The following is a 27668-nucleotide window of genomic DNA, read 5'->3' as shown; positions in this document are numbered from 1 at the left end:
CATTTCAGTACTACTAGAGCCATGTGACTATTTACCAAATGCCTCAGGCCTGCCAATGTTTCTGACTTAAACTGGAAGCTTCTTCAGAACAGGAGTCATTTTGGGGAAGCTCCTTGTGCTTCCCTAGGTCCAAACAGTACCTTCTGCTTTCTCATGGTTGCTGCTCTATGGATTCCCTACCTGCCCCAGTGAGGGCAGGGAAACACCTAGCTTCTAGTGGGTCAGTCCAGGAGCTGGCAGAAGGGCAAGGACACTGAAGGCTAGGGTGGAGCATAAGCCTATCGAAAGCAGTGTTTATTAGTTTAAAAAATGTTAATATATAATCCATTATCAAGAGATAATCCCCATTCTATTCAAATGCTTTTACTTTGCCTATTAATTTTTCTCCACAAAACATGTATATTGTTACCGAATTTCCCTTTTTTCTAAATTTAGTATTATATCACAAACAATTCCCCAAGTCTGTAATTGCCTCAGCTTTTTGTCTGTTTTGTTTCCTCAGTTTAGCCCTGGCCCATGAGCTTTGCTTTGCAATGCTCTGGTAATTCACTTGGCTATTCACTTGAAATAGTTCTAACAAATAAAGGAGTGTATGAGGACACCTTGAATAAAGACACCTAACTGAATCTGAAATGACCACACTTGGTTGAATGAATGATGACCATGCCATTACAATTTCAACAGAAAGGAAATGGTAATCATTCAATATGAGTCCAGCACCTTAAGAGCTAAAAAGGTTTGGTTTAAAAAATTTCCAGCGATTTCTCATAGACATGTTGGAGTGCAGTAGCTTCTTCTATGACAAACATTTAAAAAACCACACCCACACATGCAGATAATGATCAGCTTCAGTAACACTATCTTTGAAAAGGAAGAAAGAGTTATCATCGATCTATCTATTATCTATTCCCTATTTATCTAGCATCTATCTATCCATCCATTTACCTAAATCTGGCATTGAATGCTGAGAAAGCCAGGCTGTTCTGAGATAAGAAATGTTACAGAGGAAACATCACTCAGCAGAGTAGAAATGGAAGTTGCCTTCCCAGCAGCCATTCTCTCTCTTTTCCTCGCTCTGAGAGATTCCTAGTTTTGTTCAGCGATTGGCCGTCCCTGTTTTTTCAGGGCCACTTCCTGCCTGAAGTGGTGAAACCTGACTCCCCTCGCTTGGTCACGCAGTTCTTCTCTGTTCCAGGATTGGCCGTGTGATACAATTCTGGCCAAAGCGACACAGGAGAAACTCTCCTGGCAGGCGTTCTTGTTCTTAAGATGAAATGTCGGGGAAGTACAGATTCTTTTACTTTGAACTTTTGGTCCTTTCGTGAGGCTGGGGCTGTTCCCCTCGGACTAGGATGGGGCAGCTCTGAGACGGGAGCCGACATGTTGAAGACGGCGCCGCAGGCAGAGATGCTCTGGGTTCTCAGGGGTGTCGAGGAGGCTGCTTGCCTTTGAACTTCCTTTTTTAGTTAGATAACGTAGTATGTTTTTGTTATTGTTTGAGCCATTTTGAGTTTAGGATTTACTTAACTTGGAGTCAAAGGCATCCTAACTGAATCAGATGATCACCAGTAATGAACAACTGGTGACTATTTTTGAGGGAGAGAAATTCTAAGCTCTATTTCTATTTCTAACTCCATCTGTGTGATCTGAATGTGCCTTTTATTTTACCCTGTGGAAACTTTCTTCTCCCCAAACCCGAATAATACTTCAGAAATACATATTAGTCTTTAGAACTGGATATAGTTAATATCAATAGAAGCCAACTTATCAGCATTTGATCTAGTAAGGGCCTTAGCCAGATTCCTAGAGTAGGTATTTCATAAAGATTTTTAGTGAATTAAGGAATGTTTCAGCTGAGGAAATAACCTTGGCCTAAGGGAAAAACTATTAGCAAATTAATGATTTAGAGTCTTGTTTGCACTTTTCTTATTATATTAGAGAAATCTCAGGCTGACCATAGACATTTAAAAAATTACCGGCCTCACTTAAAGTAGAAAACATTTAAGGTGTGGTCCCTCTTTGGGAAATTCCTGAGTGTGCAATTCATCATACCTGTGAGGCTCAGTCAATTATTCCATAGAATGTCAGTTTAGGAGGGGCTGTGGGCTTATATAAACTAAGAAGTAATTACCTTATTCAATAAAACTAAAAGCAGCCTCCTAGTTAATGAATTTGCTGGCTGTTTCACTAGTTTATAGACATTGACCCATATGAGACATATTACATATGCATAAACAGAGAGACATAATCACTGAGTTAATTAGGGTGGGCTAAATTGCTCTAACAGACCCACAAATGAAGTTGCTCTATGACTTGGAAGTTCCTTTATCCCTCATAAGACTGTGGAAGTGGGATCCAGGTTGGTAAATATCTTCTGCCATGTGGTTATTCAGGAACCCAGGCAGGCAGTTGCTCTATTTCCTTCAAATTGTCACTTTGTTCACTGCCATCCAACCAGCAGAAAAGATGAAGAGAAAACAAGGAAGAGGTCCTGTCCGGTTTTGAGCAATACTGCAAGGAGCACATTTCCTTGCTGCTCACATTTCACTGGCTGGAATTAAGTCACCTGGTTATGCCTAACTGCAATGGGATCTGGGAAATGTAGTCCAGCCATTCTTGGAGAATGAATTTTGACACATGTGTAGTGTAATGGAATGAGCACCAGGTTGGAAAAGTCTCCTAACTGGAGTGACCTCACCCTCCCTAGTTTTCCCCACTGTAATTAGAGTCATCGTTGTGTAGTGTGAACATGCTTGTCCTCTACCAAGCACCTCCAAATCTTTGCTTAAAACCTTTCAATAACTTTTCATTGCATTTAGGACAAAGACAAAACTTTTATCCTGACATACAAGGCTTTGCATAATTTAATATCCACTTAGCTATTCATTTTCAAGTTTGGAAAAAACTTCTCACTTTCCAGGCTCCAGCCACCCAGGACCCCTTTCAACTCCTGTACTGTCCATGTTGTCCTTTCACAGGGGTTTTGGACTTGCACTTTCCCTTCCTTCGAAAACTCTTTTTTGCCTTCTTTGCCTAACTAGTGCTATTCATCCTTTCTGTGTGACTCTCCCAGTGGAACCTTCCTCAATTTGGTCAAATTCCTCTAAATAAGCTCTTGCTGCAGAGTATACGTTTTTCCCAGAGTTCCCATTACAGTTACTCTTTTATAATTGCTTGTGCCTTTGATTAAAAATCCACCTCTTCCACCAAACCATAAACTCCATGAGGCCAGTGATTATATCTGTTTTTGCTTTTGTATGCTTCACATAGCTTCTGGCCCAGGAGATACTCAGTAAACACTTGCTGAACATAAGCATGTTTGAATAAATGAATGAATGAATGAATGAGGATTTGGATTCTTTTTTTGGTTCTGCCAATAAATTATCCATGTGATCACAAAGTTTTAACTTTTGGGCCTGTAGTTTCCTCATCATGAAAGGATTGAACTAGTTGATGTTTAAGGCTTTCAGAACCATGGTCCTATTGTCCTACTATTTTAAAACTCTAGCCTGTGGGTCATTCTGCTTGTTTACTTGCTCAGTAATGTTTCTAAAGCAGATGTAATGATTTCCAGACCTGGAAGGTAGAGTCAGGACACCTTTTATTCATTCATCTTGAATTTTTTACTATTATAAATTCAGTGCAAACTTTAACTTTATCCTAATCCATAAAGTCCAGTAACAAGGGGATTGGATAGGGTTAATAAAAATTATAGTATCGATTGTTATACAGAAAAGATAGGAACTGAAATCCACAAGCATTGTGTTGGTCATTGTAAGGAATATTGCCTGGAAGGGGTTAGAAGATGAGCACTATGTTATGTTTAGTCCCACTGAATTTGAGACTTGCTGTTTTTCAGGCAATGTATTGACAATGCATTAATATAACATTTCTCCAGTATAAAAACAGGGGCTATTTTTTTTCTCTTTTTGATTTTGAGATTGATATTCAATAAAAAGAATTAATACCCAAGCTATCTTAATCCTTTTTTTGGTGATAGGATGGAAGGTGATCATTAACAAGGTCTTGATTTCAAGTTGCCGGCTATCACATATCTAACTATTTATCTCTCTTTCTACCATCTATCTATATCTCTTTAAAAACAGTGCTTTCCATGTTTATAAGACAAGGAATGCTCATTTAGAGAGGTCTTGGGAGGATCCAGAGAAGGCTTGCTAGCTTGAGAAACTAGGACCATTCTATATGGCTAATTTTTAAATTTAGGTTTATCTGATAGGCCACATTAACATGTTATATTGTAGAGTCAGGTACTTAAAAGGAGTCAATCTATTCCCGGTTTTTATGAGCCATGAATGTTTTTAGAAAGTTTCAAATTTTATCATGGAACTGAGAAGGTAAGGAGAGGCCCAGGACTAAAGAACTTCGCAATTTTCTCTTTACAATGGGATTTGTTTATCACTTTCTCCTTCTTTATGAGCATTTCTTTTCCCCTCTCATCTGCAAGATGGCCATATCTGATTTTTCATATGTCATTTAGAAGGGGGTTGTCATTTCATTAAAGATAAAATCTAACTGGGGCCATTTTTCCTTCTAACTAATTTTGTTTTGTTTTGACCAAGATTCTTTTATATTAATAGACTATATTTTAGAAGTTTTAGATTACAGAAAAATCAATTACAAAGATTTCTCATATACTGCCCCCCCACAGTTTCCCCTATTATTACAAATTATTACTATTGATACTAATCTTACATTAGCATGGTACACTTGGAGTAATTAATGAATAAATACTGATACATTTTTATTAAATGAAGTTCATTTATTTGTATTTGTTCAGATTTCTTTTCTCTGTTCCAGAATCACATCCACATTACATTAGTTGTCTTGTTTCCTTAAGTTCCTTTCAGCTGTGACATTTTCTCATATTTTCCTTGTTTCTGATGATTCTGACTGTTTTGAGAAGTACTGATCAGGTGTATTGTACATCTATTGGAATTTTTCTGATAGTTTCTCATGATTAGACTGGGATTATGAGTTTTGGGGAGGAAGCCACAGAGATAAAGTATTGATCTTATCATCTCCTATCAAGCGTACAAGCCATCAACATGATTTATGACTACTGATGTTGATCTTGCTCACATGGCAGAAGCATTTGTCAGATTTCTAAACTGTAGAGGTATTTTCTCCCCACTTTTCCATACTGTATTCTTCGTAAAGAAGTCACTATGCACAGTCCACACATAATGAGTGGGAGTTTTGCTCATCCTCTTTTGGAGTGGAGTATCTCCATAACTTATGTGGAGTTTTCTGCAAGGGATCATTGGATCAAGATTCTTTTAGGTAGGTGGGCTTATTTGGGTTGGTTATCCTGATACACATTTGGTGGCTGTAATTCTGCATTAAAAAAAAATAGGGCAATGTGACCACACCAATGTGATGCAGTGGAAAACACTAGATTAGGAATGCAAGGGTCTAAGGTTGCAAAGCAGCCTGGTTACTTCCCAGGAGTGAGACCCTGCATGTGCCCCTTTCTCCCGAGAGCTGCTTTGAGTGATCAGAGATTCAACTTGGCAATGTCACTTTACTTGCTATCCTCACTGCCTGGAACAAATGTTGTCTGATGCAGACCATGGCTGGTTCCTTCTCCTATTCTGGGCTCAGCTCGAAAGTCATCCCTTCCAAGAGTTCTTGGAACACCACAGGTAAAGTAGCTCTTCCACATCCCAGAATCTTCCATCCTTTGTACTAATCAGTGGCATCGTTTATTCTAAGATCACCCTACTTTTTCACTTTATCATCTACCTTGAGATTACAATCTTTATCAACTCCATAAGCTCCATGAAGTCAAGGACCTTATCCATCATATTTCACCCTAGTATCTAGAAAGTGCCCCGAATAAACTACAGGCTAGATTAAAAAGAAGAAACAAACATCAAAATAACCATTGGAGATATCTGCACTGAATGTTCTCTGAAGCTAAAAATTAAGTAACACAATATCTTTGTTAGCTCTGACAAAAAAATATATAAGCCAATCTTCACTGCTGGTGCTTCCATGAAAAAGGAAGGGATCCTTAAAGCAAAAGAGATTTTTAGTATTCTCTCTTTTGTTATGGATTCTGAATTTCGAGATGGTTATTATTTTTACCTAGACTCCTTTTTGTTCAGGAAACTTAAATTAATAGGTATTTTGGTTGCCACAAAGGGGTCCTGACTTCTCATTTAACAAATCAATGTCCAGAAAAAAAGAAGACTTTGATATCTAGAAGAGGGACATCTTCCTAAGACTCTCTGAAATTTGAGATGTCGAAAGTACTTTTCTTCTACAATTGTTGGGAAAAAGAGCACGTTTATTCTCTAGGGGAACTGAAGCATAATGAAATGCAATCTAATAACATGCAAACTTATTATCTACCAGGATGGTTGAATGGTTCCAATCAAATGGAGGATAGAAATAGGGGTTTTATATTCAGATTTTGGAAAAATGACTCCACAGCTATATTTAGGTGCAACAGTGCCTGCAAATACCTGAATTGTGGCATGTTCATAACATAATAAATGCATTTTCTCCATGAAATTTATCATGGGGGTGAGGAAAAAGCACTCCAAATTATTCCTGTGAATGGAAGAAAGATATCTTACTCTGGGTGATAAGCAAAAGGTTACTGCTTGTCTAAGTGATAGGCTGGTATTTTTTAATTGGCTCTTCAGAGGGCTGCCTTTGTGCCAAAGACTGCTTAGAGTAGGTGGCCCTTGTGACTTTAAAAAAGCCAAACATTTAAAAAATTTCTCCCACTCTTAGAAATTGCTAAGAAGTGGAGCTCTGGCATCATTAGCAGTAGGAATCCTTTTATGAGAATACTCTCTTTTCCTTGTCTCCATGGATAGAAGTCCTGGCACCAGGGAGATGACCTTTTTAAAAATACTACTCTGATGGCAATTGCTACTTAAGACTTGTCAACAAGTTCCTTTGCTTTTAGATTAAAAATAAAATTCTGTAATGTGGTCTGGGGGGGCCAGGCAGAGCTCTGGCTGTGGCCAATTGTTCAACCTCACCTGTGTCCCAGGGACTTTGCACGTGCTTCTCCCTCTGCCTGAAATCCATCTCCCTTCATCTCCTTCTGTCTATTTAAATTCTCTCTATCCCTCAGATCCCAGCCTAGTGTCGAAACCTGATACCTCTCTGGCCTCCCAAACTAGATCAAGCTCCTATGTTCAATGCTCTCATAGTTACCTGAAGTTTGTCTCTACCACAGTTAGTATAAATTGTCTTCCCTCATTAGATTAGGACAGAGACCCTGTCTGTCTCACTATTAAGTGCCCTGGCATATAGGAGGTACTCAATGAATTTATAGTGTATAAATGAGTGAATGAATGGAGATAGGTTATACATTCTGTTCTAGAATAAATTTTCTAAATACTTAATACACTAAAAACATAAAACAAGTTTGTTCTCTTATTATAACTAATAGCAAAAAAGAAAGGTCAGTTTTCACTTTGTTTCATATCGACAGAGATAGCTAGATGAAGGTTAATTATGTGGGTTTGGTAATCATACAGGCTCAAGTTCAAAACCTGGGTCTATCACTCACTGGCTGTGTGATCATGGGAAAATTATATAAAATTTCTCTGTGTTCCAGTTTCCTCATCTGTAAAGTGGGTCAGACTTCAGTTGGAAGCTCTTATCTATCAATTATTAATGTGTTGAATTATTGGTTCAAGTTAATAATATCTTTAAGTTTTAGGTTCCATAACTATAACTGGAGTCTAACAACCTGTCTATCACTTAGGGTTATTAGGAGTATGAAACACACACACACACTCACACACATACACACTCACACACATACACACACACACAATTTGCTTATAAACATATGGAAGGTGTTCAATCTTGTGGAGTAAAACAATAAAAGCAAATTAAAACAATAGTATGACATTATTTTTCCACCTATCAGAATACCAAAAATAAAAAATTCACTGTTGCATGTAGCTAGTAACAATGTAGAGAAAGAGATATTTTCATACACTGTTGGTGAAATATCTTTGGAAGGCACTTTGACAATGTCTATCAAAATTGGAAATGCATATAAAATTTGACCTAGAAATTTCTCTTCTAGGGATTCATCCTACAGTACAATCATACATGTTCACAAAAATGGCAATGTAGTATTGTGATAGTAAAGTACCAGAAACAATAAAAAGCTCATCAATAGGACTAGTTATGAAATTGATAAAATTAAATACTATATGGTCATTAAAATGTGCTGATAGAGAATTATCTCCAAGATTTATTTGATGAAAAAAGCAATGTAAAGAATGTAAATTATGTGAAAAAAATTAAAAAGAACCATTCTATACACACAACCAACTGTTTAAATGGGTAAAAAATAACTTTTCTAAAGACTTGCTGGAAGCTGTGGTTGCCAAATGGGGATCTAAATTTGGGTGAAATTTATATTTCATTGTCTACACCTTGTTTATTTTTTAACCAAGTACATATAATCTTTTATCAATTCAAAATTCATTTAAAAGAGCAGAGACTATGAATTAAAATGTGCAGTTACCATTAGTACAACTACTCTTTATCCTATTATTATTAGATGTTAAAATTAAGCCTCCACAGAGATCCCTGGATGGGTTACCTTTGAAGGGCACAGATGCCAGTGGAGAATCAGAGAGAGCTGGGAATCTGGCAAAGAGGCTGATAAAATAATTGGGCAATGGGTATCAGGGACAGACAGTGACTTTTGGAGTATCTTAAGTGATAAACAGGAACCACACCTTACAGCAAATGCTCTTTAACATGAATTTACTGAATCCTCTCAAGTACCTCAAAAATAAGTATTACCCCCATTTAACAGATGAGCAAATAGAGATTGAGTAGCTTGTCCAAAGTCACACGCTAGCCAATGATGAAGCCAGTAGCAGATCCTGGGAGTGTCCAAAGGCATGCTTTAGGCGTGCTTATAGCACAGTATCTCTGAGGTTTTTAGGGATCCTACTGCCATTTTTAAATTCAGTTTTAGACTCCTGGTACTCTTGCTCAACATAAGCACTCTTTATTAGCAATGCAGGTCCATTTGTGCCACTGATTGTGTTTCAAGTATTTGGTGGTTTCTACAAGTAACTTTGTTTACTGCTTGTGCTTACTGTAGTTTCACCTGTTTTCCTTAAAGAAAAGACAGCTTGATGGATCAAGACTTGGAGCCTTCCTAGTGATCTCCTGTGACCAACAACATTTTAAATTAGGCAGGACAGCTCAAGGAAGAAAAGAATCTCATCTCCAGGCCTTCCAGACTTGGAGCTGCATTTATAATAAGCATGGTTTCATCTTAAGGACTACTCTTACTTTGCTGATCAGTGTAGTTAGAAAATTGTCAAATGCTGTCAGATCTGTCTATATCTCAAATTAATATATTTTGGGCAATACTTTTGATACTGATGGAGAAAGTAAGGTTATAGCCCAAGGTTATAGCACAGACAGAACATATTCTACCAAGTGTCACTCAGATGCAAGGACATCTGGTTCCAGTGTAAACTGGAAATTTCTTGAAGGAATTAGCCCCCTCCCAGTGTTCTAGAATAGAGAACTAGCAATGCTCTCTATTTTAGAATACTCTGAAGTCTAAAAAATTTGGAAAGGTTCTATGCAGCAATTAATTTAATTTGTCTAGGGACAATCACTTGGCAAATGGATATTTTTCTTTTATATTTTAATAAAGGTGTTGAAAGGCTTGAGATGTTCTCAATCATTCTACTGCAATATAATGGTTAATTTTAAGAGCTCTGTGAGTTTGATTTGTATTTAAGATTTTTACAGTCTATATATAGGTTGGTCTTTAATAACCATTTATACATTGCTTCTCTTTTTATAGGTCATGTATTCTCCTGGGAGAGTAACAAGATTAGAAATAACAAATACAGTACAGAATAAATTAAAGTGCTTCAGACTGCATTATATAATTTCAGAAAATTGATTTCACACTGAAATGTTTAAATAAGAGAACCAAATGATTTGAAGAAAAAAAGCATAGCATATATATTTGAATTGCCATTGTTTAGCAAGTTTTATCCTTACCAGGATGATAGTGGTTATCTGTTCACAGGGCTCCTGTTATGTGGCAGTTCATTTGGGTCAATATGGATAAAATTGCTATATTTTTCTTTATTTAAGGAAGCTGGGTGCATTATCCTTGAAGATGAATAGCATATATTAGTCAAAATGTCAAAGGAGTATCATAAAAGTACTTGTATTTTTATATATCATTCTCCAAACTCTTGTATACAAAATGTCCTTATCACACGCAGTTCAATAAATTCAGAAGCTGTTATAGGAGAGGAGTTAGTAAAATTGGGGCCAATACTATTTAAATTACTTAAAAGAGTAAAGAATGGAGTTTGGTTTTCCTTTCCCAACTAAATGAAGACAATATGACCCTCTCAGAGAGTCTATTCTTCCTCTGGTTTTGTTTGTTTCTGTGAAGTTTAGCATCACTCTCCTTGTATGGAGTCCTCAGGCCTTTTTCAGTTTTTCTATTCGTGCATTAAAGGCCTCTTCCTGTATTTGGAGCTTTTCGTTTATCTCGGTCTGTGAAGACAATCATGAAAGTGGTTATGATGGAGCTATCTTTTGCGGCACATTGTTTTTGTGGTTTTGACACACTATAGTGCCTGAAGACAGACATTATCCCTCACACACCTTCCTGTTCTGCAGACACAGCTGTGTTCCAGCCTGTAGTGATGTGATAACAGTTTATCATATTTCTCTGCACATTCCCAATGTATAGCATGTCTGCTATGGACAGGAAGTGGTATTTGGACAGTCATTTTTCACATAGCCTTGTGTTGGGAGATAGGATAATTTATCTGTATTCTCAGACAGACTTTACCAATAATCACCGAATCAGAGTAACTGCTCTGGGCTCAGTTACTGCACTGTTGTTGGGCCCCCCACCCCTGCGCAATGGATGTTTTTGTCTCCTGTGTAATACATTCCAAATGGGATCCGAGAGAGCTTCTGTTGTGAAATAACAACACAAATAATCTCACAATTAGAACAATTCTCATAATTAAGAAAATCCATCAGACATTGTAGCTCTTGGAATTATGCCACTTTATGGTACAGTTTTGGTAGAAAAAGTGATTGCTGATAGGTTTTAGTGTTTGCAGCAGCTGTGACAGCATTTAGCCTCTGGCAGTGATATTCTGTGGACTAACATTGCTACTTGCACAATTCCAGAAATACTTTCACATGACCTGACCATTAGTAGCCCTGGAAATGTGTCTTTCCTTTTCATGATAGATAATAAAATTATGAATAGAGAAACCAGTGGTGAGCAACATGGTGAAATTGATGTTTTTATTTAGGTGATGTGACAATGTTCAGGAGTATATGAGTAGTTTACACAGAGAAGTATTAATAAGTAATCTGAAGTTTATGTCTATAATATAATTTGAGGTTTTCAGAGTAACTATATATTGAGAAACTTCTCTTTCCTTAATTGATGTAGAAGAAATTTAAGAAATCAGATGCTAGTTTTGATCTAGGTATAATTTTGCATTCTTTTTTATTTACTTATGGATGTGACTATAATAGATAGTTTTGAAATGTATACCCTGGTTGCCTTATCTGATGAGATTCTATTTTGTCTTCACAGTAAGAATTGATACTTCTAAAAAGATCTCATTGGTGTCAACAATTCTGGATTCTCATGTGAGTATTAGTGTTTTTTGGTTCATTTCATCAAGCTCTAGATCAAGCTCTGGCCTCGGGTTTCTCACTTTTTCCTTTCTTGGTGATTGGTGGGAGAGGCAAGGAGGTGTGAACATGGGTGTCTAAGTTACAGAGGAAGTCTGTTATGTTTTAGGAACCACTTATGCCCTCAGGATGATGTGGGCAGAGCAGAAAGGAACACTGGGCAGGAGTGTGGAGACTGAGGGATTAGGTGAGCTATGTAGCTTTGGGCAGGTCACTTAGCCACCTTGGGTGTTAATTTTTATCTGAAATATTTAGTTGAAAATTAAGTATGTTAACATTACACACTAGCTTTTACATTCATAATTCCAACTTCTAATTTTATGATGTATTTACCAATGTTATATTTCACTGCTATGACACCATGATATATTTTAAATATATGTTTTTAAGGCATGCAACATATTAGATGATACAGGGACTGAAAAGGTTTGAAGAGAATCTTGTCCCAATTTCAAAGGATTGGGAAGCACTTCTCTGACTAAACAATTAACTCTTCTCATTTTTTATTAGTGTGTCCTCTGTCCACTAATAATCCCATTTCTCTTCAACTAAGAAGAGATGTGCTATCATCTACCAGCTTATGTTAACTATCATGACTCACTAGTGATTTCATATTAACCTAGAGACTTTTTCTGGTATTTCACCAAAACAAAATTCATTAACACAAGTTGTGGGCTTTGGGAAAGAGCTTCCTGAAGGTAAAGTGTCACCTAATAGAGCAGTGTGCCGACAGCGGGGAGCTACATTTCAGGTCCCTAGACTGTCTGATCAGTACTTCCGTCCAGGCACATCCAAAAGGGTCTGCGTGTAAAGACTCCTTGTCTGGTCACGAACAGGCTGTCACTGGTCCACCACATCTCCTTGTTATTCCTCCGAACAGTGATGAATGGACAAGCTGTCCCACAACCACAGGATAGGAAATTGTTCTATTTATTTCAGGGAAGAATGGAAAACCCATGATCTGAGCTCAATAGCCTTTCACTGACCACTACCTTGAGGAGATCTTCCACTCAGCTTTTCTAATCTGGAAATTCAGGTTGACCTAAAAATACCTATGGTCCCAAGATGGCAAACTTCCCTCAAGGTTTTTACATTATTTTACCCTATTGCTTAGACAGGGCCAATAGCCAACATTCAATGCCAGAATTTAGTGTTACCATTCATATTTCTCTGAAATGTAATTCTTTAACTATATTAAAGTTTGCTCCATTGGGTATAATTTTTATTATACAACTCAGGGCCAAAATAATTTCATTTTGAATGTATCTTTAAAATTAAAGTACCTAAACTATATAAGCTTAAAATGTTTGCTCTATTCAGTATAATTTTAATTAACATCTCAAGGCCAAGATAACTTCAGTCTTAATAAATCTCTAAAACTGTAAAGTGAATCGGTGGGAAAGTAAGTGAATTAATATAAAAAGTGAAGAATTCACACTACATTTTGAGAAATTTCTGAATTATGAGAAAGTGAAATATGCCTGAAACCGCACTGGAAAATGAGCTCTGAAAAAACTTGTACTTAAAATATGAATTCTCTGCTTTTTCCTCTAAAACTGCAGTAACAATATGACTTTTAAATGAAGGAGAAAAAAACTCGGAAAATTTAAAACATCTAACAAATAATCATTCATGAAATGTTCTTCCAGCAGGTCAGTGTATTCAGAAGGCTCATACAATCTGACCACTGACATGTGGCTACCTTTGAATAGGGATGCTGCGGTTTTAAGAGCTAGGAACATTGGAAGGCAGGTTTTAGAAGTGGAAAATAACTTACCCGTTTAAAACAGGGGGAGAAATTTAGGAAAGCAAAGAGTAATTGCCCATCTTGGAATGTGACCAAGACACAAGGGTAAACACTGAAAAAGTGCCACACCACAGGAGTATTAAAATCCAAAGTAGTCTGGTCATGATATTAGAGGTTGTGTGGTTTTTGTGGGTAACACTGGAATTAGAACTAGAACCCAGTTCACAGCTCCTATTCAGGGACTTTCATCAGTTTCGGACCCTGGAAACTCTGGATAAATGATTTAATCTTTCCATTCTCCCAATTTTCATTTTATTTATATGGTAAGTGCCTGGCTTTCACATGTAGTTCAGTAGGATTACCGAGAGAAAATACTTAAAGGGGTTTGCTATCTTGGGATGGTGTGTAAGTCCACATGATCAAACCATTTTATTGAAGTAATTGCCAGTAATTTGACCCAGGCTAATGTCCATGAATCCATTTAAAATGGAAGTGATTATGGCACCTAAGAGACCTGCATCCCCCACCTCTGGTACAAGTTCTTTCTCTGCCTACTTATATGTAGATGAGCCAGCTAATGAGTTTCCAGGCCTAGCAAGGACGGCCTCGGGCCAAGAGGACAATGACACACACATACAGCAATCATATTCTTTCTGTTATTGAATACTGGTATAAATGCTACAGACTCTAAAAGTTTAAAAAATATTTCAATGAATAGTTAAAAACACACTGCTCACTATAAGGAACATGGCCTTGGTAAAGATGTTTTCAGTTTTTGGGACCTGCACACAATTCCATTACTGTCTAGTAGTTCCTCAGCGGTAATTTCAGAGCCACAGGGATCGCAAAGGAGCCCTCGGCCATGATTATACATAAAGCATATTTAGATGAAATGTTATCAAATCTAAGAAGGAGACATGTTCTGAACTCAGTTTAATTCAACTCCACTCTGCCCTTCCACATAGTAATCAGTTATTACATTCACGGGATTGTTAACAATAAAGCTTTGTGTAAAACCTGTTCTTCCACTATTCCTGGTAAACATTAAATACCTCTTATTAAGCTAAGAACTTTGGCTGATTCTGTTGGTATCAAATCATTAAATGTTCATGTAAACAGTGTATTAATATTTGATGATTAAACAAGTAACAAGGCATGCTTATGCCAAGCTCATCTTTTGTTTTTTCTAAATTAGTTGTTAATATATTGTGCTTTTTATATATAGTCTCATGTTCATATAACTAAATCTTTCCATTAAAATTAATATTTTAAACATGGAGTATATTGTCCTATTGATTCACAGTCCTTTCCACAAGAAATTATAAAGCTTGTCAAAATATACAGTTCATGTAGCCATTTTGCCTGAGAAATGACGCAAGTCTTTGTAGTGAGGTAGAAAAGTTTTTTTTTTGGACAGGAAACAAAATGAAGCATAAAAATAGGCTGACTGGTACATCCTTGGCAGTTGCTCCTGAGATGGCTACTGCCCTCGCCATTTTCATGCAGCCATTGGTGTAAACTGCTCAGCTATTAGGGATAGGTGCAAAGGAACAAACTGACATGGAGTTCAAAGACTTCAAAGCTGCTCTTTAGAAACCTGCTGTGAAAACTTAGCAAAGCATTACAGTTTGACTATCAGTGTTTACTATTTAGGAATGTACTCTGATTATTCTTGCATGAGCAATGTCTACAGTGTGAAAAGGCATGAAGTCTTTACCAGTTATTTTTTTGGTTTTCATGCCAAATGATTTTTTATTTATTTATTTTTTTTGAGAGGGCATCTCTCGTATTTATTGATCAAATGGTTGTTAACAACAATAAAATTCTGTATAGGGGAGTCAAAGCTCAATGCACAATCATTAATCCACCCCAAGCCTAATTCTCATCAGTCTCCAATCTTCTGAAGCATAACAAACAAGTTCTTACATGGTGAACAAATTCTTACATAGTGAATAAGTTCTTACATGGTGAACAGTACAAGGGCAGTCATCACAGAAACTTTTGGTTTTGATCACGCATTATGAACTATAAACAATCAGGGCAAATATGAATATTCGTTTGATTTTTATACTTGATTTATATGTGGATCCCACATTTCTCCCTTTATTATTATTATTATTATTATTATTTTTTTTTAATAAAATGCTGAAGTGGTAGGAAGATGCAAGATAAAGGTAGAAAACATAGTTTAGTGTTGTAAGAGAGCAAATGTAGATGATCAGGTGTGTGCCTGTAGACTATGTGTTAATCCAAGCTAGACAAGGGCAATAAACATCCACAGATGCAGAAGATTTCTCTCAAAACATGGGGGGTGAGGTTCTAAGCCTCACCTCTGTTGATCCCCAATTTCTCACCTGATGGCCCCCCTGCGACTGTGCCTGTCTTAGGTTGTTCCTCCCTTGAGGAATCTTACCCGTCTCTGGCTAACCAGTCATCTTCCGGGGCCATACAGGGAAATGTAAATTTGGTAAGTGAGAGAGAAGCCATATTGTTTGAAAAGATTAGCTTTTTACTTCTTTGCAGATTTATGCCCTGTGGCTTCTATGCCCAGGATTTGTCTTGAGGTATTTTTACCACTTGGAGGAATTATGATACTCAGTAAATTCGATAGGAGGCACGAATTCTATTTAAGTGTTGTAATTAGGAAGGAAGAAGAAAAGCTATAGAAGTAGCAGACGGAAGAAAACATGGGAAGATTGATTATTTCTTTGACATATCTTCTTGTAGAGTAACTTAAGCATGTATAGGTTTTAAACTACTAATTAAATTGCACACACACATTAACATAATAGGAATACAGTTACATAACCAAAGCAGATCTATAATTACCAGCCATCTCCAGTGAAACCAAGAAAACCAGTTATCATGCCAAATGATTTTGAAAACTGGCAACACAAACCATACTACATGCTATTGGTGAATCTACTTTGTGATCTATTGAGTCTCAGATGAGAATTATGTGGACATGTTAAAGTGAATTCCTCCATCATAAGCATCACTCTTGCTAGCAGAGTATGGACAGTGTTTCAGACATTAAGGTTAAGGTTGGCTAATTAAACAGTAAGAAAGTAAGTGAGTATGCTGCCAAGGCTAAGTACCTGAATGCTGATTAAAATGTCATTTGTGACTTGACCCAGCACTGACTTTATATCTTCAATGGTAAAACCAACTAAAGGATCCGTGTCTGAAGAGTCGGCGTCTGGGTGGGATTCCTCTGGTCCTTGTTCTTGATTGAGCCCCTATGATATTGAAAATAAACAACACTTAAGTGATTTCTGGGGCATTTAGTGATTTATATGTAACTTCAAACTTCTCTTGGGTACTTATCTACTATGAATGATGTCAATCTGGAAGGAGATTTTTTATTTGACATTATCGGGCATTTTCATTATTCATGAGTGTCATGACAGATCACGTCATGGTGTTAGGAAATGCTTACTTTTGAGAAAGTGGAGATTGGGGAGGATGGAGTGGAAGGGATTAAAATTGATGACCCACCCCAGCTGGCCCCTGTGGATCAATACTAAAAGAAATATATTTAGCTGGGAAAAAAATCAGAGAGAAAGAAAATGCAAGAGCATTTGGTTCCTTTCCTCCTTCCCCTAGAGAATATAATGTTGAGGTGGGGTGAACTGAGACAAAAGGAAACATACCTCCATGTCTGTATCCAGGGTTGGGGGCGGCTCTATGAATGTTGAGTAAATATCAAATGAGAGTCCTTCTTCCAAAGGATTAGGGAAAAAGCGACCTGAAGGATTGACAATCTCTATCATTTGCTGTAGGGGAAGAAAAGAGCTGTATTATAACAAAGGCTTTGGTGAGTAACCACAGTTTCAGCCAACTCACACACACACACACACACACACACACACACACTCACACACACACACATATATATATATATATACCTACACCTATACCTATAGTCGTACTTCAAGCCTATCTTAAGTGCCATCTCTTTTGAGTTCTTGACACCACTGCCTTACTTCTCTGCTGCTTTTCATGCTCTGCATCTCATAATTATAATTGCATTTTACTTTCCCACTGTCTCATTCTCTTTCTGCCTTCATCTTTAATTGTTTCATGTGCTAGTACCCTCTTCTTCCTCCTGCAAGCTCTGTAAGGAGACACCATGTTTTAGATCCTCTGTATATCTTCTCCAGTTCTCACAGAGGGTTAGGTGCTTCAAACACTCACTAGCAGCCTGCTGGAGACTGTTATTTCTCAGCAGAGTGGAGTTTGTGCTTGGGAGCAGTAGTGAAGTGGCCACCAAGAACTTGGTGATGAGGACAATGAAGGCTCTAAAGGTTAATGTGCACAGCCGGGACACAGTAAACCGGAGAAAAGATTTGCAAAATCAACCAAAACACAGAAAGCAAGGCAAAACTTCACTGTGAGCATTTAACAATTCTGTAGCAGGAGCACGCCAATGGATGCTGGTCAACAATGGAAATGAAGAAACAGGAGTCCAAGAAGTCAACTTAAGCAGTGTTCATCCTACCATGACTTTGGGGAAAGAAAAAGGAGATGAGGGTGCTGATGGCATTAAACATCTGAATAATTTAATTAGTTCCTCATGTTCTGCTTCCATGTTTAACAAGCAACATTTTGATCATAATATGACTTTCCATTTCAATTAGTCTATAAAGATATGCCCACTTGAGTGCTCTGATTTTTGTGCCTATTATATTCCTCACTGCAAATCAATAAATTGATGTTCTAGTTTATATAGTAAGCTCTCATGACCTTCTTTTTTGTGGCTCTGAGATGAAGCCACCCACTGTATGCTGATCAAATCAGATCTGGAGCCTACAAATTTGAAGACAAAAACTCTATAAATGCATAAATACCAAATAATTACTATCTTATGGAGCCTAGAAAACCCCCGAAATCATCATACATTCCTTTCTAACTTCTCCACAATATTTCAATTAAACTTACATGTTATAATATTTAATCATTTAAATATTAATATTTTTTATTTGGCTAAGTCTTAGAGTATAATGGAGACTAAGTTATTGCTTGGTCATACCCAATGTATTTTGCATTGAATTTATATTTTAATTTTAATTTTATTTTATAGGATGTTGCTGCTTAGTACAAATAGACAGAAGGACTGATGTGTCATAACTTTGTAGTCCAGGCAATTTGGAAACCAAGAGAGTAAATGATTTAAGTCAAATAATTAGTTCATGATAGGGCTGGGAGTTGCAACCTGGGGTGCTGACTTCTTGGCCTATGCAGTCTTCAGTAGACTATGATATGTCCTCATGTTGCCGTATTTGGAAACTATCGGTAATATTAATCACTTAATCTCAGTCATTAGTGACATCATTCCAGATTGTTTATCTCAAGTTGACTAAATGTTAATCAAAACAATATCAAAAAAACATACCAGAACAATTCTTTTCTCTTATCACATTCATAAGCAAATTCTTTTTTTTTTTCCTAAATGGGACATTTTCATGTTTCCACAAAATTATTTGTACTTTTTTTCATTATGCTAGTTTTTTATCCTCCCACACCTTGTATTAGTCTTTATTTTCCCAAGCTAGGAAAGTGGAAGAGTTATACATTCTAGTGTCTTATGAAACATACATAAAATAAATAAGCTGCACATGGCAATCCAGAGACAAGGTAAGATGATGAGGTAGTTAGGGTATAGACTTTCATATAGAGTACGAAATAGAAATTTGGGGGAAGTGGTGATGAGTTAGAGATTTTGAAAAGAGGAGAAAATGAATTAATTGGAATTTACTGAATTTACTGCAGGTACTAAGAAAGCAAGAATTAATTGTCAAGGTAAAAGTATTTTCTTTTAATAAAGCAGAATTTTATCTTGTTTCACTTGCCATATTTGCCTTGCTGCTATGCTTTTCCATACACAGGCTAGGACTTTCTGCTCATTTTCTCTCATGCCTTAGTGGAAGTTCTCAGTGGATCACCTCTCCATCTGGTAGTAGCATATTCTACCATCTGCCCACCTGTGCCCTTTTTTCTCTTAGACTACATAAATGCAAGCAGGTTTTTGTGCTTAAGTCTCTCATTTTATCTCCCACATGCCTGTGGTCTGGATTTCTCTATAAGGCTCATCTGAATGACCTGCCAACTACCCTGTTGTCCTAGTCTTTGGCACGCGGGTGTGTGTGTGTGTGTGTGTGTGTGTGTGTGTGTGTGTGTGTGTGTGTGTGTGTGTGTGTGTGTGTGTGTGTGTGTGTGTGTGTGTGTGTGTGTGTGTGTGTGTGTGTGTGTGTGTGTGTGTGTGTGTGTGTGACATACTTGGAAACTTGGAACTCCTCAGCTCTGCATTATTTCCTTGGTGGCATGGAGCTCCTGTTTATCCCAGGAACCTGAAGCTTTGACTGAGAGTTGGATTTTCTTTTCTTTGATTTTTATGAGTGTAGCTCATACAGCTATTCATTTGATTTAATTCATGCACAAAAACTGGGGGTGAGGATTTCTTTTCTTCAGGGTGATTTGCATACTATCAATGAACCAAACAATAGCATGTTTTTTTCTTTCACAAAGTGTTAACATTTGGCTGTGTCAGTAAGATACTGTTAGGGAAAGAAATGTCCCCATTTCAGATGAGGGTAAATATGAAATAATTTCATTAATAAAAAGGTACACTGTCAAATATATAGTTTGAAATAAACATAGTGCCCAGAAGCAGCAACACAGTGATTTTTTTCCCTCCATTAAGTAGCCTTTTTAAAAAACAAGTTTAAGGAAAATTAGAATCAGTAATTGTGGTGAGAGCACAGAGCCAGCAAATAAGTTTAAATGAAACCGTCTGATGCAATACTTTCTTAAAAAAATACAATTAGGTCTTTGTTTTTTTTTTTTAACAAAACCTCATGTTTTACAACATCACTGGTTCTGTAATAAAATCTATTTAAAACAGAAAGACATGGTCAGCTTTATTAAGTTAGATTTTCTGAAAGAACGTTATAATTTCTTCAAGCCTCCTATGAATAGTTGAAGCAAATTAAATAAAGCTAGTTTTATAACTATTTTTATACATTCCTGTAGAACTATAATTGTCTCATATTTTTTTCCTCAAATGTCTAATATGTTACCTCTTAAATCTAGAAAAATAAAAACAGAAAAAGGATAAAGTACGTTTATTAAAAAACCACTCCTATTTGGTACCCTGATTTAGCAACCACCCTTTCTTCATGAGAGAATAGCACCCATAATCTTCAGGTCAGGAAGCAAAGGGAAAGACTTTAAGTGACTTGCCTGAAGCCTAATGCTGAGATTAAAAATCAGGAGTTTCTGATTATACACATACCTCCATTTGGCCAAATGATTGGTTTTGTTTGACTTTCAAATACCCACTAAATATTACTTTGAATGTAAAGCAATAAATGCGTTTCTTTTGCTATTTTTGAATGCTTGCACACAAATGGATATAATAAAAACAATCATGTTGTTCCATGTGAATGCCATTTATATTTTTTCTGATAATGAGCAGACCATTTGAACCAAGGTGAGTACATTAAAAGCTCTAATAAAAAAGAGAATAGATTTCTAAACAGAATAATGGACTGTTAAGTGAACATATAATAAATAACACCTACAGATGTGGTCTCCAGAAAATTAGTTTTGCATAACTTACCAATATACATTTCCCCCAGATGTTATCTGTTATATGAAAATTAACTTAAGTTGGTTATATTGTTCATTATGTGCACATTGCATTAGTGTCAGTTAACATAGTTTACAATCTAAACTTTCGTTGAATACGTGGTATTTAATAAAGAATATCAAGTAAATGGCTTTTTGGCATAATTTAATTCTCATAGGAAATTTCATCAACGAACATTATGTAGCCTTAAAAAATCCTAGATCTTTACTTATGAGTCAATGAAATCACTGGAAATCTAAGAATTTACATTTAGTATGAAATGGACATCTGTGATGGGAGTAAATGAAAGGAATTTTGAATCCTCCTGTAACTAAGTACAGGGTCAGGTTAGGTCAAAAAAATGTTATAGGAATTAGAATCCAGACCTTACTGTGTTTGAGAAGCATAATGATTATATATGAAAATTGTGTTATTTCATGCTTTTCACTTTATGTGTTAACATTATTAACAGTATTAACTCTGGCTTGTTGTTTTTGTGTTTTATTATTTGCTTTTGCTATTATTTTATTTTTTATGATTGTTTTTATTGTTCTTTATTTCATATTTAAATTTCCTTTGGAAAAAGTGTAGATGGTTTGTGGGATTTGTGGGTAGAGTTTGTACCACTGACATCTATGACTGAACTGGCAATTATTAAATTTAATTATTAAGTCATTCAAGATATTAAAAATGTTATTGGGATGAAACTTTCCACTGTTTTGAATGGCAGAAAGCAAGATAAATCTGTTAAACTCTTTTTGAGCTACATGAACACATACAAAAAAAAATTATGTTTCAAAAAACATTTGTTTGGAATTGTCAGAGGATGACTTCATATGTAAATCAAAACTTAACTACAAAATGTCAGTCTCAAAAAGCAAACTTTTTCCTTAGTTAAGGAGAAAAGGCACAAAAATTCCTGTAATGTTTTAACTATTTTCTCCCTCTGAAAAAAAGGCATTACTCATTTGCAAGTCTAGTTAAGAAATACTTTTGTGGTTCTGGAAATTTTTAACAAAAATGGTAACCCATTGCCCACAGTATACTAAACTAACAACATATGAATGCCACTTGCAAAATGCAATGAACTCTGGTAATGTCATATTGAGGCCATAAATTTAAAATCAAAAGAGAGGAAATTTAAAAGCTAAGCTTATCAGAGAAACTTTAATTAATCCATTTCTTATGTGTTTTTCTTTTGTGTGCAGGCTATTACAAACTTCTTAATATATCCTATAAATGTAGAATATCAATTCCCTACAAGAGTCCTCCTCCCCCTTTGCATTTTGACTTGGAAATAAATTCGCAAATGCAGCAAATTAATTTTCTTTCCTATGCTTAATATGCAGTATTTACATTTTGAAAAGGTTCAAAATGTTGCCAGGCTTCTGCAGGGTATGAATAGACATCTAATAGCAACCTCTATTTTTATCCACAGCATACTGGTAGTTTGAACATTTATACTTCTTAACAGAGCTTTGAGACCATCAGATCCACATGCTAATCACCTAAACAGTGAACGGTAACATAGTACAAGTTAGGGCAGGACATGAAGACTACGCATTCCAGCTGAAGATGCAAGGAGGAATTTAAGTTGGCATGCCACAGTAAACCAATTTGCAATCTGGCTAGGACACTCCAGTTAACACCTTGTGCCAACTTTTATTTATAATCCCTTGATTTGATCTTGTTTAACTTGGGCTTGAAAAAAAAAAGATAATTAAACAAACTGGTTCCAGAGTATTTTAGACATCTTTAGTATTTCTAAGTATACTTCTGCTTAAGACCACACTACAATTTGGAAAGAAATCTGAGTACTCCTATCTTAATGACCTCAGACAGCAAACTCCTCTCTAATGAATTTGAAAAAAATATCTTCTTTGTAGTGTAAATGCAATTTAAGAGGAAAAGATGTTTTGATCTGGCTCTGGTGCAAACATTTCCTGAGGGATAGAACAGATACCCAGGTATTTTCTAAGGATGGCAATAATCTGGAAGATAGACCACTGAATTATAGGCTTTAGACTTGGCTCTATTCTGAATTGTGTGATGATAAGAAAATCCCTGGGCCTCAGTTTGTTTACCTGTAGAAGGAGGATAATGATAATTGCTACCTGTCTACTTCACTGAATTGTTTCAAGCACAAATTAGAAAATGTGGATAAAAATTCTGAGAATTCTTCAAAGGGAAAGTATTATTAAAGTCAAAGGTAAATTGTTATTATTTATAATTACTGTTACTATCAAAAGGATCATCTTTGTAATGCCAGAATTAAAGTAGCCATATTGAGATGCTGGTCCATGCTATTTCTACACATAATTGTTAACATTGCCCAAGCAGCCCACTCAGAATAATTTGTTAATGAGAACAGGCCATCACCCTGTTTCCATATAGTCCCAGTCTTTAAAATACAAATATATTATCCAGTGCCATCTTACTAAAGAATTCCGTGGACCCAAACAATGTCTCTTTTGAGACCCAGATAGTGTGATGTAATTAGGTAGTCATGTGGTGTGGTCAGGGCTAAGGCACACCACCTACTTAGAAAAAGAAAGTGTTTATATCTAAATTCCAAAATCAGAAAATCTGCCCCGCGCCCTCCACACCTCCACTGGCCACCCCTTTCATCTTCTGTTTTTCAGTGCCCAGAGTGGCCTGTGGTTGCCCAGATGGAGTTCATTTCTTTTTGAGTTCATTTCAAAAAGATTTCCTTTAACAAATTTCATCAGAAGTAAAGGGTTAGGGCATATAGGACAAACTTTCAATGTGTCTTTGTTGTGAAAATTGAAATAACCAGAGCTCTTGAAGTTAAGTTCAATATTGTACTTCTGATTCTTAGACTGACCTTATCTTACAACTTCCTCAGGGTGAGAGATGGAAAATATGGTTGGTTCCATTATAAATAGTTAAAAAATTACTAATGCTTTTCAAAAATATTTTTAGAAGCCACTCAGAGTGTATTTGTTTAGCTTAAGAAGTTACACTCTAAAAGGCATACCCTTTAATTTAGTGTGAAGTATTTCCAATATTCATGGATGAATTCATGGATGAATATTTGTTTGGTTCATCTAGGGTGTTCTATTTAAATTTGAGGCTTTTAATATTTAAATGGAGGAAATTATGTCATGTTTTAACAATCAGAAATTAGGTATCAGTATTTGTCAATTAGTCAAAATAATAAAGATGAATTATACAATTATTTTTGTGAAAAGCTGGTTTTGAACTACCATATAAATTTAAAAATTTGATTTTATATATACTGCATTTTAATTACATCTTATGATAGCTTATATGAAGATGAAGCTATTTCATGGCCTTTATATTTGAGAATACTTTTGAACAAGTACCTGTAATTTGCAGAAATCATATAAGACAATAAATCTTAATAGTAGGAATAGAAACTACAATAGAATTACCCTATGTCCTTGATTCTAGTATTTCTCTTTTTATGGACTTCCTGTTATTTTCACAGTTTGAACTACTTGAATAAGAAGAGGCTGAAACTATTTGGATAAAGTAATACATGTAACTTACTTGACTTCAAAGCACACTGACTGAACTGTACTTCATCCTAAAGTTATCAACTGGAAAAGAAAAAAATTTTTTAAAACTCTATTGGAACTAATCTCATTTAGAAATGTAAAGCTTTTTTGGGCTAAATTAGAATGCTTGTAAATCACTATGAAAGTTTTAGAGAAGTCAACATAATATTATTATTCCTGACCTCTTAGACCCAAGATGTCTATTTCAAGTAATTTGACATTAAAAATGTGCTGACAAATAAAGATTAAAAAACAACACAGGAAGTTGTAAATTAGTTGGTAACCCTTTGCATTTAGGAAATCAGAGACCACGAAAATACAGTCATTTACTTCAGTCAACCTCAACCATAATTTTTAACTTAAGAAAATTTGTAGAAAGCACGATGTTTACATTTTGGATATTTTATTCATAGTTTGTGTGTTTTCTTTTTCTCCAGGGGGCTCATAAATTATTACAAGGAAACATGTCACAGTTATAAATATTTCCCTCTCTGCTTAGCTCTATCCTCCAACCCTCCCCCTATCCTTTTAAAAAACTCCACTGATTCTTTTACTGTATTGGGTTCTTCTTTGGTCAGCACGGCAGGATTTTCTTGCTTCAGAGGAAACTGCTGTTGATTACTGTTACATGCCTGGCATTCTAGAAACAGGGCTCTTTCAGGAAGCACCCAAACCCCTCCTCCCATGCAGGGCAGCCCCTTATACACATGGGTGCCGTTATTTCAATGATCTAAAAAGAGTCATGTCTTTCCCTACAGGGAACAGCTTTAGGTGCTGTAAGGTTCCAAGGCTTTTTGTGGAATCTGAATTCTTGGAAATTAACCAAAAAACTGATTTTGTGGACAATGGCATATACAGCAATAGATTTTCTCAAAAAAGACCATCCACCCATAATCTGTAGATCATGCTAGTTAAAAACAAACAGCAACTCTAAAAAATTTAGGTAATATCTCTATTCCAGATTTGAATGTTTTAGAAACCTGGATTTTTCCCCTTACATGTGTAGTCACAGTACTGGATTGGCTCTGCCACTCAGTAGAGTGTGTGTCTGAGATGTGGTTTCTTTATTTGTAAAATAAGGGGGTTGGACTAGGCTCATCACTAGTCCAGTTACAGACAATACAACATAGGTTACCAAAATCAAGTGACTTTTCTCCAGTTGTATCAGACTCAAAAGACATCGGCCTATGCATATCCTCAGATTGGTATTTTTCTGTCACGATGTAGAAGAATATTTGGGTTACACACTCAGTTACTTACTGGAATCTTACTAGGCTGCAGCTTTTCCATCTTTCTACCTAATGATCTTCTCTAAATGTACCCTCCCCTCCACTTTCTTTATCTTTCAATGACATCAACAGCTTCTTGGTTACTAGACTTAAAATCTTGTGATTGTCTTCAGGTGTTCTCTCTCTCCCTGTTCCTAACATTAAATCAGCCACAAAATGTGTTGGGGGCACCTCTGTGATTTCAGTTACACCTGCCCCCTTCCTATTCATGACAATGCCCATCTTATAGCCTTCAGATCCAGGTTCTTGCCTTCAGAGATCTTGACCTCCAGCCATTCTGGGCTATTCCCTTGTCCCCATTCTGCCCACTGTCTGGAACATAGTGGGTGCTCAATAAATATTAGTTACATGAAAAAAAAAAAAGGAAAGAAAAGGATGGATGGAGGTACTTTCCAGCCCTGAATCTTGTCTGGGCTGTCCCCTTTGCCATGGGGTGGGAGCATTTCTCCTTCGTTCTTGCCACTCAATATTCCCTCGGGCCTTCCAGGCCAGCTCATTCACCTCAGTGAAGTTTTTCTTGATTTTCCTTGTGCTTCAGAGTATTTTGCTGTTCCTCTCACACAGTAATTGTGACACTGTACCTTGAATTACAGCCATGTGTGAGTGATATCCCACCACTTGGTGGAAACAGTTTGAGGGCAGGGATCATATTTTATTCATCTTGAGGCCCAAAACACTTTAGTTTCAAAAGTGTGTCATGAAAAATGATACCACTTGGAGAAGCAAACCTAATGGTTTATTGCTGCATCAGTGCAATACCTGTATTTCTCAGTTATGAACAGAGTCTGAGAGTATTTATATGTTAGCATAATGCCAGACAGCTAAACATCTCATTGATTTTACTGCATTGCTTAAACTAATAGTTGTTTTACAGACAGAGTGTCACTTAAAATTCTAAAGAATTCCTCAGAGATACCACTCCCCACACACAGCTCCTGATGGAAGTAACACCAGAAATCTCCAGATTTTCTGAGTTGCCTGACTCCGAGGGTCATAAAACAGGTTGCTTTCCATGGGCCATCCACTGGCACCCCCAAACCCCAAAACAATGCGAATGGTACTCATTGGAGTTGTGCAGCATTGGCCCATCCAGGTAAATGAACACTGATGATGAAAAGCAGCAGCTCCCGTTTATTGAGAACTTACTCAGAGCTTCACATTGGGCTAGTTAGAAAGCACATGACAATTACTAGGCCCTTTGATTTATAGAACATAGTGAGAGAGATTTAATGATCTCATTTTATGGATGAGGAAACTAAAGCTCCAAGATGTTTGGAAACTCTCGCAAGGTTGCTCAACTAGAGAATGGTGAACTCCACCAGAATGTGAATCAAGATCTATTTGACTCCAAAGCCTATGCCCCTAATTCTTTAGGGGGTTTTATGGATTCCTGGTTCTTCATGGCTTCCCCAAAACATTTCTCTCCAGGTGAGGAAATAGAGATTCAGAAAAATAAAACTAGGGATCTTAAAGCACAAATTCTCAGGGAATTTCAGAAGGAGAATTTGTTCACTGGTTCCTCACAGCACTACAGTGCATTGTTCCAGAAAAGCCAAAGGAAGTAAAGCAAGGAGGATTGAATTTTTTAAAAAAAGATGGTAAGATATAAAAAGCATTTGGTTTTTAAAGAAATTTGAGAACATGCTTAATTCAGTTGTGTAAACAGGAAAGTACAGAAGCATCAGTTTGCTTTTGGTGACTAAAACTGCATGTTCCTGTTCAAATAGCAATTTGTCCTA

General features: G+C 36.4%; 1 protein-coding gene and 1 long non-coding RNA gene across 5 annotated transcripts in view; one reads left to right on the top strand and one right to left on the bottom strand.

The window, feature by feature from the left end:
- Window positions 1-1147: 1147 nt before the first annotated feature.
- LOC130684582 (uncharacterized) lies at window positions 1148-26368 on the top strand. The gene is made up of 3 exons (XR_008998914.1): window positions 1148-1465; window positions 11621-11676; window positions 24571-26368. It is a non-coding gene; the product is annotated as an uncharacterized LOC130684582 (long non-coding RNA).
- CABCOCO1 (ciliary associated calcium binding coiled-coil 1) overlaps window positions 4769-27668 on the bottom strand; it is a 120258-nt gene continuing 97358 nt past the window's right edge. For 3 of the 4 annotated variants that reach the window (XM_036895108.2, XM_057505897.1, XM_036895111.2), the window contains 3 exons: window positions 17122-17244; window positions 16567-16707; window positions 8756-10551 (listed from right to left, as the gene is read on the bottom strand). In XM_036895108.2, the coding sequence (XP_036751003.1) occupies window positions 10477-10551; window positions 16567-16707; window positions 17122-17244 (339 nt within the window). In that variant the 3' untranslated portion in view covers window positions 8756-10476. Of the gene's footprint in view, window positions 5356-8755; window positions 10552-16566; window positions 16708-17121; window positions 17245-27668 lie in introns of those variants that run through there. The other variant, XR_005026779.2, reaches the window with a different exon arrangement.

Source organism: Manis pentadactyla, chromosome 8 (genome assembly GCF_030020395.1).
Source record: "Manis pentadactyla isolate mManPen7 chromosome 8, mManPen7.hap1, whole genome shotgun sequence".
Taxonomy (NCBI): domain Eukaryota; kingdom Metazoa; phylum Chordata; class Mammalia; order Pholidota; family Manidae; genus Manis; species Manis pentadactyla.
This window is presented reverse-complemented; position numbering and strand designations above follow the sequence as displayed.